Here is a 12,488-nt window from a genome sequence, read left to right on the forward strand (position 1 = left end):
AGTTTTTTGGGTTTTTACAATGACTTCCCTTTTACTGTAGCACTGCTGCCACATGTAATAAGGGAAGATGCATTCAGCTTTTGAAAGAGTGAAGATGTGCTTTCTTGCCTTGGTATTTCCCTCCAGCTGTCATTCTTTTAACATAGACATTAACAGTTGCAGTAGTCGCTGCAGGAGCTTAAATACAGTCAAATTTCTGACAGATTGCTGTATTTTGACCCTTTTTTTCCAAGCCCTGTATAGATGTGAGCTGGAATAAGAAAGACTGTGTCCATCCACCCCTATTATTATGGGACTCCTTTTCAGTTTCTTCTCAAGCTTCTCAAAATATTTTTTAAAAGCCCAGGCCCCTGCAACATCAGTAACACCCTTAATTGAAAAGATTGTCTTGAAAACAAGAGCAGCATGGTTAAATTCCAACATTAAATGGTCAAAAGGAACATTTTAAACATTTAATTTTCAAAATAGACTGTAATCACTTAATCCTGTAAGTAGAAGAGCCTGCATGGTCACATCAGTTGAAGCTGTACATATTTCCAAAGCCCTGGTCTTCACTTTTATATCTAGAACAGGCAGCCCTTTCTTCACACTCCATATGAAAAAAGGAGAAAAGAATCTTTGTTTTAAAGAATTTTCATCTTGAATGCCCTTTTAAATTCTGCACAGACCCCTTCTAGCCAGAGACACAGCTAACCATTCCATTTTTCAAGGATACTTCACTACCATATGAAGCTTTCAGAAGGATGTGGAACCTGTGGAATATCCAGCAGCACGGTATTACCCATTCTGTAAAATGGTCACACTGCAGTGTGACAGTGTACTTGTTGACATCAAGTAAAAATAGGATTTTTCTTCAGTAAGGAATCTTGGTTGATACTGGAACCATGAAATATTATTCTCAAGATGTTAAAGACTGATATTCTCCCTGACCTGGTCATTAAAGAATTCAAAGAAACTTGGGGTTTCATGTATTTCAAGAATGTTTTCTCCATTCATATTCAGTTAAAATATATCATCTGAATAAAATTAATTTTGTGAGTAGATGTGAGCAATGTGAGTACTTTAACAAGCTATTACAGTAACTGAACTATAACTCATCACCACCTGTGAACAATTTACCCAGGCTGTGAATTACAGCACTGGGGTGCAGACAATTTGTATCAGCTCAAATGCAGCATGGCTCATGTGTGGCCCAGCAGAGGAAATTCCATCTGTGCCACCTTTAGAGCAGCAAGGATGCAAAAGCAGGCTGGCTGCTTCCACTCACTCTGGAGGTGTCTGTCCCACTCTGCAGCTTTGTAGACACACGTGGCCAGACCCACAGGAGCCCCCACAGGTCCAGGAAAATGGACAATAAGGAGGCCTCAAGTGTGGTGACAGCTCACTCCCCACTGCACCAGGATCACAGTGCTCACCACCTCATGTGCAATGAGCACAGAATGCTCAGGTGAAACACACAATAAATTTATAGAAAACATTCTGTATTTCTATCAAAATACCTGTGAAATCCTAAAAGAAATTACTGGGCTCATATTCTCCTGATGTAGGTTAGCACTGACAGTTTATAGCATAAACTTAATTCAGCGTATACCAGTGGGGGTGCTGGTATTCAGACTTCCAAATTTTGTAACTACGCAGTTGTAGGACAAAATGAGAGATCAGTGACAAAATATAAAACACACAGGCTTCTGTGTGCATCATGATTGCAGTGATAGCTGACTACAAAGCCTAATTTAAAAGCCAAAGTTTTTCTGGCTTGTGGTTGTTGCCCTGAAAGACAGGGAAGAAGAAACCAAGCAAACCTAATTCATCACTTTATGGAAGACAATCAGGTGGAACACCGTCCTTTATCTTCATGGGTCTCTAAACAGGAACACAAATATATCCCTCCCTAGTGAGTCAGGCAGGAGGAGCAACATAAACCCAGCAATTAGGGTTCCTGGGCTGCACTTGTGAACCAAGACCCATTTACATCATTTACAATGGTGATTATAAACAAGCTATCTAAGCTGGCAGATTTAGCAGCTCATCCAAGAGGGCAGAGCACTCCAATGCTTCAAGACACAGATTCTATTTCCAGCTTTACCTGAAATTATTTGGTTCAAATATTCAAGTCTGTAATACTTGAAAAGGAAAGAAAGAATGAAAAATGTCTGCTTTTTAAAATAACAGTGTGTAATTTTACTGAGGAACAAGAGCAAGTATTTCACAAAACCATAAATTGCAGAGATGAGGCCAAAATTCCCAGCTTGCAGTTCAGAACTGCAGGCACAGTGAATGCCTCATAAAAAATAAATTTTGCAAGCAGAGATTGGCTTGTGCAATCTAAAAGGATTCCTACAGTTGTGGCTAACATGGGAAAACACAAAACAACCACACAAAAAGACAGTGCTACTTAGAAGTTGGAATATCTACAATTTACCCACAGCCAAAGGAACAAAACCTGACAGTTTCTCTGCAGAGGTTATTACCACATGCTAAGTTGAAAATAAAGCAAACAAATGCAGGAACCTGGGTAAGTGAGAAGGTGAAAGCTGAACAAAAGACAGGTGTAGGGTCAAACAGAGAAGCAGATTACTCACAGGCAATCCCACGCTTTATTACAGTGTTTGTAATAAAAGTTAAATGTACCATAAAAGCACTGTCAGAAACATAACACAGTGTGAGTGCTGCAGATGAAACAAAAGGCTCCAATGAAATAAAATCTCAACTTGAGCCAGTTAAAATATGTGGTTATTATGGAGTAATATAGCTTAAAGCAAACAAAGGTAAAAGAAGACTTATTCAGATTGAAAGCTTAACATGATATTACCGAAATCAATAAAATTGCACACTTGGGATGTAATGCCCTGAGTTGCTGAGCACAGAGTCTGGTGACCTCAATCACAAGATTAAGCTGTTACACAGATTGAAAATTCAATCGTAGGGAACATACAAAAGACTGCTTGGGGAAAAACAGATCTTGGGATTGGAAAGGAAGGGTAGATTTCAAACTTAATTTTAAAAAGAAACCATTATTACAATTAAACCATTTAAAATAAATGAGAATATTTCAAATATGTGCAAGTCGCCAAAGCTCCACTGTGAGGCCACAGTTTGTATTTGACAAGGTTTGACATTTGTTCACAGAACACTGCACAACTACAAGAATGTGCAAGTTCTGTGGCTCATGCTGTAAAGAAAGTATTGCCATTAAAGGCTGGACTGAATAGTTTTTGAACCAAACAACAGAAAATGGCATCATATGTTAAATAGAGGAACCTTTTGGGTTCATTCAGTGGTTATAATCAAAAAACCAGATGGTAATCTGAGAATCTACATGGTTTCAAAGGAACTAAATGAAAATATCAAAAGAGAACATTTTCATCTGCCAACTTGAACAACACAGTGAAGCTGCTCTCTAATGGTACCGCCAGATTCTGGCAAATACATCCTCAAGAGACAAGTTCCAAAATAAACTGTTTTGATTACATAGATTTTTCAGACTTCCTTTTAGCATATGTTCTATACAGAAGTGATCGATAAAATATTACTACATAATGTTCAGAGGAATTCCTTGTGCATGGAGTGCTAACTTACTGATTCAGGAGTCACTGCAAAGACATATGAAAAAATAACATCACATATTAGAAACAGTAATAACTCCCCCAAAATATGTGCAATAGAAATTGCATTTTTAAACAGGATAAAGTTCAGCAGAGGAAACTGAGCTCTTTGCAAGACAAGCAAAATCCATCTTACAAAAATTAAGAACAATTTCAGAAATTCAGGAACAAACATGCTGTTCTGATGTATGATGACAGTGTTGGAAACTCATCTCAGAAGTCTCTATTATAATAAGATGCTGTCAGTGAATTCAGCATAGTAGGTATGAATAAGCTCTTTTGCAACAAGGAAAATTGTGTGCCTGTCCAAAGAAATATACAATATTGTAGATGAAGTAATTTTTAAATATGACAGCTGGAATGAAAAAGACCTAATAGAGAATGGACACGTTGGAATACAGGATTATTTTAAAATTCTCACCACATAAACAGTGCCAAAATATTTTTATGCAGAACTGTCATTGTTTCTAGAGATAAAATACAAAATACATGGTTCTGGAAACCATGCAAACACTACAAAAGGTGGCTTTCATCTGTACCACACATTTTACCACAAGCCCATTAATGTCTTAAAATACAGACTTTAATAATAGAAATTCTCAAGGGCTAAGTGCTAAGAGTTTAATGCATTAGTGAGTAAGTGTTTATAGATTAAAAGCCTTGACTAAAACAAATAGGAATTCTTAGTCTCAATTTAGCAATAAAGTTTAAGTACATCTCTTTCAAGGATATGAAGACTGGCACTGCATTAATAGCAATGTAATTTGATATTGGAATATAGCCCAGATAGCAAGACATCACCAATAAATACACAGCACACATTTCTTGCTAACAAAGGCAAGAAGAAAGTACATGTGCACAAATAATGTATTTGTTCTCAAAAGATGATGCATTATAGCAATGCAGTAAAATTATCAAAAGATTGCATTAAAAAACCAAAACATTAAACTATTAATCAGAAGCACATGAATAAATTTAATTCAGGAGTACCCTTAAAGCCATAGGGCATAACCTGTTTTCACAAACTCTTCTAAAGGTGGCATACACAGTAACAGGGAACCAAAACCAAAAGTGATCACCAGGACTGCTGGACAAGCCTGGCATGAGGATAGCTGGCAAGGCAATTAGCAAGACCTGAATACTGAAAAAAAAAAATTGAAGCCAACAGGTGAGAGCAGCCATTTCTTCAAATTCTAAAGCATCAGGACTGTCAGATACAAATGGAATACATAACAGTTCCTGGTGAAAACAGCATTTGCCTTCTATAGCACAAGATAAGGATTCTAACGGGGAATAGCAACTGACTGGAACAGACAACAAAGGATTTCCTGAGTGTGGCATCACTTCCATGATGCAAAAACAACACACTGAGACATACCAGTCCTGCCTAATCTTCAGGTCCAGCAATCACTTCCAAGTAAAACGTGCTCCCTGCCATATTATTTGGAATTGTCATATTTCTAAGATAATCAGCACACAGGCCCTGCTGGTGTGCTTATCACCACCACTATCAGTCTTTCCTTCTTGCAGTGCTGCCTACTGACTCTAGGTAACATTGTCTAATCACTGGAGACCAGGAATTACAGACATAGCAGTAAAGTAACAAATTCCAAAGGGACTTGATTGAAGAAAAGCTGAATAGCATTGCTGCAAATAATATTAACAAAGAAAATAATAATAACAGAGAAAATATTTGCACAAATAATAACAACAGAGAAAAGCAACCAGAGTAGCAACTTTATTTCTGAAGAAAACACAAAAAAAATTAAATGTCTTCAAAGAAACCTGACAGAATGCAAGTAATTTACAGAATGATTCAGTTGCCTGAAGCACCTGCTGCAAAGTTTTTTTAAAAAAGAATAGTTCATTGCTTATTGAATCTGCAAAGGAGGAAAAACAATCTTCTCTCGAAGACCAAGCACAACTCATGCAAACCTTATCATGTGTCCGGTCACCTTATCAGAAAGGGATGCCTACCACTTCAAGCAAATAAAACAACAAATAAAATGCACCCAAATCTGCCACAACAACAGACACTTTTTAAATGAAAATGGTACATTTCATTTAATGAAAATCATCCTAAAGCCTCTTCTCAGAATAGGTTTTCCTAATCAACAAACCAGGATAAGCCACAACTAGGGCTGACTTACAATAGCGTGAGGGTAACTCTCCAAATTCTCTGCTGAAGAACAACTTAAATCTGTGGTGAGTTCCAAGATTCGCATTACAAATGCTCAAATCCTTGGCCATATTAACTGAAACCAAATCACTATAACTAAGTTCTGAGATTATAAACAGTAATTAATTGGGGTCTCACTATATTGGAAAATATACTGTATTTTTCAAAAACAGGGGGAAAAAAGGATGCTCCCTGAAGTTGGGGTTTTTTTGCATTCATCCTTACTTTTTTACCTACTAAAAGAAACAATTCTGGAAGGGCTTTCTTAGCTGACTATAGACTAAGTTGAGTGGTTTCTGGATTAAGAATGTAAAGCTCAAGATTGAAAAACCCAGCACACTATTTAAGCAAAGAAATGATACAAGAATATTAAGCAGCTGACCAAAATACTCCTTAATTATGTATAAATAAATAATAAAGCAACATACTGATAGACACCTTTGTTCTTTCAAATGGGCTGCTTTTTATTCTTCATGCTTATTTCTCATGATGACAAATTTTGAAGATCTAATTCAGACTATGAGTCATGGAAGAATCAGATCTCGGCACAGAGCAGGAACACAAGTTTCTGCAGATTTATATTAATAATATCTTGCATCAGTTTGACATAAACAATTTGGGAAAAGTAAATACAAAAAGCAGTTACCACAATCTGAACCAACTTTAATTCCACTGTTAAATACAGCCCACCAAACAATATCTCCCCTACAATTAAAATAAGTAAAATTAAATTTATATGGGACACTTATATATCGTTCACAAAGCAGTTTTCTTGATAATCTTGAGTGTTAGAAAATGTTATTTCTTTGTTCTTTGTATATTTCCTAGACTAGTTACAGTCAGGAAAATACCAGGAAAGCAGGAAATGGCATTTAGTCTCAATCTCACTTATACTTTTGGGAGAGAAGACTCATCCATTTGTTTTGTTTTGCTCAGAAGCTCCCACAAGCTCTAGAACTGCAACTACCAAATTAACTTCTATTGGAAAAAATGCACTCAAGTTTATCTTAAGTTAATTGTACCTAAAATTTCTTTTAAAATCATACACTCTATCATTACTCCTGATTTCATTCTCAAGTCAGAGACATATCTGTTTTCATGTAATTTAATTGCAATAAATACTTCCCTATGTTTTGGGGTTTTTTAAGCTAGATTGCCTGTAATTAGCATAGCAGTAGATTAAGTTTGTGAAAGTTAGCACACGCCTCATTCACTTTAGGCGGCATGGCAGGAGCAGAGAACATGCCAGCTCTAATTAAATCTAACCAAACTACCCTCTTTCTTCCATTTTAATTCTCTTCTTTATTCAAAAATTGATTCTTAAAGCAACAGATTCCACATAAAAAATATAAATAAAATATTTATTAACTGTGCCAGACATGAGTTTCTTTTCTAGTAAATTGAGAAAAACACTTCCGAGGAGTTTCTAAACTGAATTGATTATTATGCAACAACTTTCTTGGTAAGCATTTCATTTTTATTAAATAATTTTTATAGCCAATAAATGAAACATTGACGCATACCTGCAATTTCCTCTATGGAGTTAGCTCTCATGTCCAAAAGAACTGTGCCATTCAGGATGCAGCTCCTCAGCTCAAACAAGCTGTGAAGTGACAGTGTGGCAACGTAGGGCTTGCTCCACCTCTCTCCACCATCCTCTACATCTTCTTCAAACTTCAACCACCTACACAAACAATCAATTTTATAACTCCATTGTGCATAAGAAATGAAAAATTAATTATTTCTATGAATGCTGAAAGTACAGACAAAGACGTTAAGTATGTCTTTAGATTTCACTTTATTCTTCCCTTTTAGGAAATATGAGAAACTTCCATTGTCTACTTCTTTAATAATGCTGCATTATATCATTTTTGAGGTTAAGTTCTGACCACAGAGATGAAGAGATAAATATATTAAGCAATTATCTTTGTACTCTACAAGAACTTTGACTAATTCTTTGGCTTACAATGATATTTCTGTGATAGAATAACAAGTTGTGTGGAAAGGAGTCTAGAGAAACCTCAAAAATGTAAAAGGATATAAGAAACTGGCATGAAAGGATCTCAAGTCTTTTGTTACCATCCAGCCAGACGAACTTGCTTGAGACTGAATTCTCTACTGATAAATATTGCACTGAAAATGTTAAAAGAATATTAAACAAACAAACAAACATCTGAGAAGTCACACAGGGATGCTGCTGTGTGGGGCCCTGCCAGCCTAGCAAGGTTTGGACAGCTGCAGGCACAGCACATGCCTGTACTGCTTGACTCCACAGCTCTCAGCTCTTTTATATGGACATGGCAGCAGAGCAGCCAAGCAGAGCCTCACACCTGGACAGCTTCTTCACACATTTCCAGGCAGCAGGGAAATGTAAAGCCTTAACCTTTAAGGCTGAGGAATTTCCAGTTTTACTAAGCCTCACAGCCCAGCAAAGCAGCTATCACAGCTGTCCTCCTCTGTTCCAGGGCCACACATGCTCTGCTCCTACTTCTAAAATACCCAAGTATACCCACATTTTAGACACTTTTCTCCTTTCAGTCCTTGTGTACCAAGTTCTTCCCCTTTTGCTGCCACCCTGCAAGCAGCCATCGCTTCACTGACCCACTCAGCAGCAGCATACCTGCTCGCATCCTGAAGGAACTGTCCCAGCTGCCTTCAAATCAGCCTCTCATTATTTATAGGGACAATTTGCCTCAACTCCTTGGGTCCTTCAAAATCTCCAGTCTCCTATGTCTAGTCCTCTCCTCCTCTTTGTATTGAAACATTTTCCCTCCATTTCCTCTGTGAGGAAACCAGCCAGTTTCTGTGCTTGGTCTTTGCCCATGAGAACTCTTTGCTCTTCATCAGACCTGTTCCCCACTCCCTTTGCTGTATTCTGTTTTCTCTTCTCAGCCCATCCCCTTCACCTTTGCATTCCTCCAGAGAAGCAGCAAGGAGGACACAGCACAAAAATTTGCTTCCACAAAGCCAAACCATGAAATCGAATTTGCATATGCAAATGAGATTTTCCAAATAAATTTTCAACTCCATGTCCAAAGGGACATCAAACACAATTTAACACACTTCTCCCCATCAAATTCAAAGCTATACTATTAAAGGAAAGCCTACAACAACTCAGGGAAGAAGCATGTGAGAAGAAAAACTAGTTCTTAAATTTTTTTTTCATTTTGCACTTACACTTGAACTCCCTAAGAAGAGGCTGCTCCTATCTTATTAATGGCACTCTTGTTTCCAAGTTGAAAAATGTGCAGTACCTATTTGTACCCACAGCACCACAAATATGGTACATTTATTGTCCTGTTTAAACTATTGTGTACCAAGACTCTGCAAAATACCTACCTTTTTCTCTTCTCATACCTCCATTTCTGTGTATGTTTCTAATCTCTTTAGGAGATTTATAAGACCTTTATGCTTGAGTATTCTTAATTATTTCTGTTACTATGAATTATTAATAGTGTTATTACATATCTTATTATTTGTGCTTAGCTTGTTATATCTTTTATGATGATTCAGAAAAAAAAGTAAAACCCATGTTTCCTATAGTCTAAAAGAAATTATCCAAGCATCGAGTTTGACAAAATATCATCAGAAACCTCATACTGTCATTACCTTTTGTTCATGTAAATCAGTCTTCAACATTGCTTATCTGATTATGCTGCTACAGTCTGTCCTTGATATTTCCTAATTTAAATCTACTGACCAGCTGTAAATAGATTTTAAAAGAGCAATAAAAGACAAGCATGTTCTTAAAAATCTAAGACAGGTGACTGGACAGAGGCAGGCTTCTTATCAGAGCTTGTAACATACCAGGGACACAGAGAAGTCTAAATCATGAAAACAGCTTTAATTAGAGTTTGTATTGTCAGACATTAAAGCTTACCCATTGGTGCATAAAAATCCATAGGAAACTATTGCTACTGCTCAAATAATTTTACTTGCCATTGTGATCCTCTGCATTTCCATGAACTGGAATACTATAATTGTATGGGTTGCACCCCATTTCCTACTGCTGCTGAAACTTAGGTGTTTAAACACATTATCATACATTGTTACTCAATGAGTCAACAAGCCAGGACATGGAATTAAATCATGTCCAGCTGAGAGCATTCTATGTTTGAAATAAATTTCTATTTTGATTTTAATAAGCATATCATAAGTTTGCTAATTTCATCAAAGGAACAGCATTGTACTATTTACCACCTTTTGTCTTTACAGAAATATGTCTGTTATGTCAGATAATCCTTATTTAACATATCAAATGAGAAAGAGTAGAAGCAAACATAAAACAACTCTAATCTTATGCAGAGCCTTTCAATTCTAAGTTTTCAGTAGTTTTAAAAATCATAATACCATTTGATCAATCCTCTGAATTCATGAGCAAGGCTCCATGACAGAAGTGGCTTTGAAATACAAACTCAGGCATAGATCCCAGTTTGCCCATTTTGTACTCCTTTTAGTTTCTCAAAGAGAAATTTAAATATATTTACTTTTGCAGTTTAACCCCTTAAATTGGTATGACTGACAGATAAAAGCCTTTCTTAGTTTCTTGGAAACATCATTGGCCCCTATTGAGCTCATGTCACACGCATCCCCTGCAACTGGAACACATCTGGAGCTATCTCTGTTGTGTGTGATTGCATGGAAGAGCACTTTCATCCCTACAGCTTTCTTTTACTGCTACAGACTGGCACAGGTCTACTGATAACACAGTTTAGTTCCTCAGATAGAATGCTTGCTAGAAAAAACATGCCAACAAGAGTTTCAGCAAGGCATGTTACTATAGGAAAAATACAACTCAGGCTAGGGTGGGTACACACACCTTATGTACATGTCCTAGCTTCTAACACCAGCTTCATCACTTTCTCAGGCATCAATAAAAGAGTGCACGTGCTTCATTTTAGACACAGTTACTGCATTTTCTGCACAATATGAAGTGGGTGACTGTATTTACCTGTTTAGTAGTGTGGTATGTCTGCAGCAGAGAGATGGAGAATGTACTCACAACAGTTAATGGTTTTAATGTAATATTTCAATCTGCATCAATTTCCACATGAGCTTGTGCCTGCCCACACCGATTTGAAAACCAACCAAAGAATACAAGCATGTCAGGAACTAAGCAACAGTGAGAAACTTATGTTTCTTGCGACCCACTTTCTTTGGAAGAAAGTTTTGATCCAGGGAAAATGCACTACACTTCCTAACTTTCCCTAACCCATCTATTTTCTAGTCACTATTAACAATTTACTTTCTAAACTATGGACATGAGTTTATTTTCCTAACTGTGCATTGAAATTTAAGCTTAAGCACTTTCCTCCTGGTTCTAAGTTTCTTCCTATTTTCTTCCTTACAATATAACTTCTTCTGCTCCAAAAAAATAGTGATATTCTCCAGATATGTTTGGTTGATACTAGCAGATAAATGAGTCTCAAAAGTCTGGGTAAAACTTGCTACAAAGCAGGCACCACTTTCCACCCATGACACATGAACTGGCTTCCCAACAGCTGCAACTTGCAGCCACACTATTTGGTGTATAAAATAAATCCAACTGTTACACTTCAGCACATTTCTCCACAAACTTACCAGATTTTTTTTCCAGACTAGAAACTATGCATCATCTCCATAGAGAATGCACAACTGTACAGCTGGGCCACGTACAAAAACTACTGTAAGAATGACTATTGATTTTAAAAGGTATGTGTTTCTTCTGGCTTGAAATCAATTGATGGAGAAAAAAAATTATCCCTATATCAACATAACCAAGCTATTCATTCCATTCTGCTCACCAACTAATTCCATGGATGGGACAGTCTAAATCAGATCCTGGAACAGAAAAGTCCAGTGCACTTTCAATCAAACTGAAAATACCAAGATACAGATGTGCTTCATCAGGGCCAGCCCAACACTTCAGTCCAGGCGCACCAAGTGCAGAGCTTGGTGAAATGAATGCATACCCACTTAGGGCTATCACTCTCATTAAATGTAATTAATCTCTACCTGAAACTACATCCAAAGCCAAACAGTAAGATTTACAAATATTTCCAAGTGACATTTTGCACACAGATGAAAAACATACAATAAGCCTGGAACAGCAACAAATTCAGGTTGTATCTTCTCCATACCATGCTTTTAGTCAAATTGGTAATTCTGAAGTCCTGAATTAACCACAGGTATTTAAAGTGACCCAGTGTATTAGTTTCTAAGCACATGATCTTGCACATTAAACCCCATCCCATTTCTATTACTCTACTCAAAGCCACTTGGTTCTTTGTGTGTGATACCTTTATCTATTTCTAGAGGAGTAATACCTCCTAATTTCTTATTATCAGCAAGTTTCCTTATTATAATCCCATTTTTAAATTCAATAATAAATCTATTTATTAAGCCTCATTCTTCAGAAGTTAGCTGTCACTACCTTTCACACCAATAGTATAATCTCTCAGCATGGCCTGCTGCACCTCTTCAAATAGTTCCTGACCTGCTAATAACATTTTTACACTAGAATGCGGTTTAAGTAATACATTCCCACTGCTATACCATACCAAATGTTTTACTTGGAAAAACTGAGATTCACTGTTTTTTCTTTGTCAGAAAAACAAAAACCAATTACCTGATTAAAGAGCATTATTAACTTAGTCTGACATGACATACCATTGTATTGCATTTTATCCAATTTCCCACTTATATCCAAGTCTATAATTTTTCTT

General features: G+C 36.8%; 1 protein-coding gene across 6 annotated transcripts in view; it reads right to left on the reverse strand.

Moving 5' to 3' along the window:
• Window positions 1-12,488, reverse strand: part of SLC4A10 (solute carrier family 4 member 10) — a 146,317-nt gene that overhangs the window by 55,704 nt on the left and 78,125 nt on the right. For all 6 annotated transcript variants that reach the window (XM_058027921.1, XM_058027923.1, XM_058027920.1 and 3 more), the window contains one exon: window positions 7,308-7,468. In XM_058027921.1, coding sequence (XP_057883904.1) covers window positions 7,308-7,468 — 161 coding nt within the window. The remainder of the gene's footprint in view (window positions 1-7,307; window positions 7,469-12,488) is intronic.

The sequence above is a fragment of the Melospiza georgiana genome, chromosome 7, assembly GCF_028018845.1.
Source record: "Melospiza georgiana isolate bMelGeo1 chromosome 7, bMelGeo1.pri, whole genome shotgun sequence".
Classification (NCBI taxonomy): Eukaryota; Metazoa; Chordata; class Aves; order Passeriformes; family Passerellidae; genus Melospiza; species Melospiza georgiana.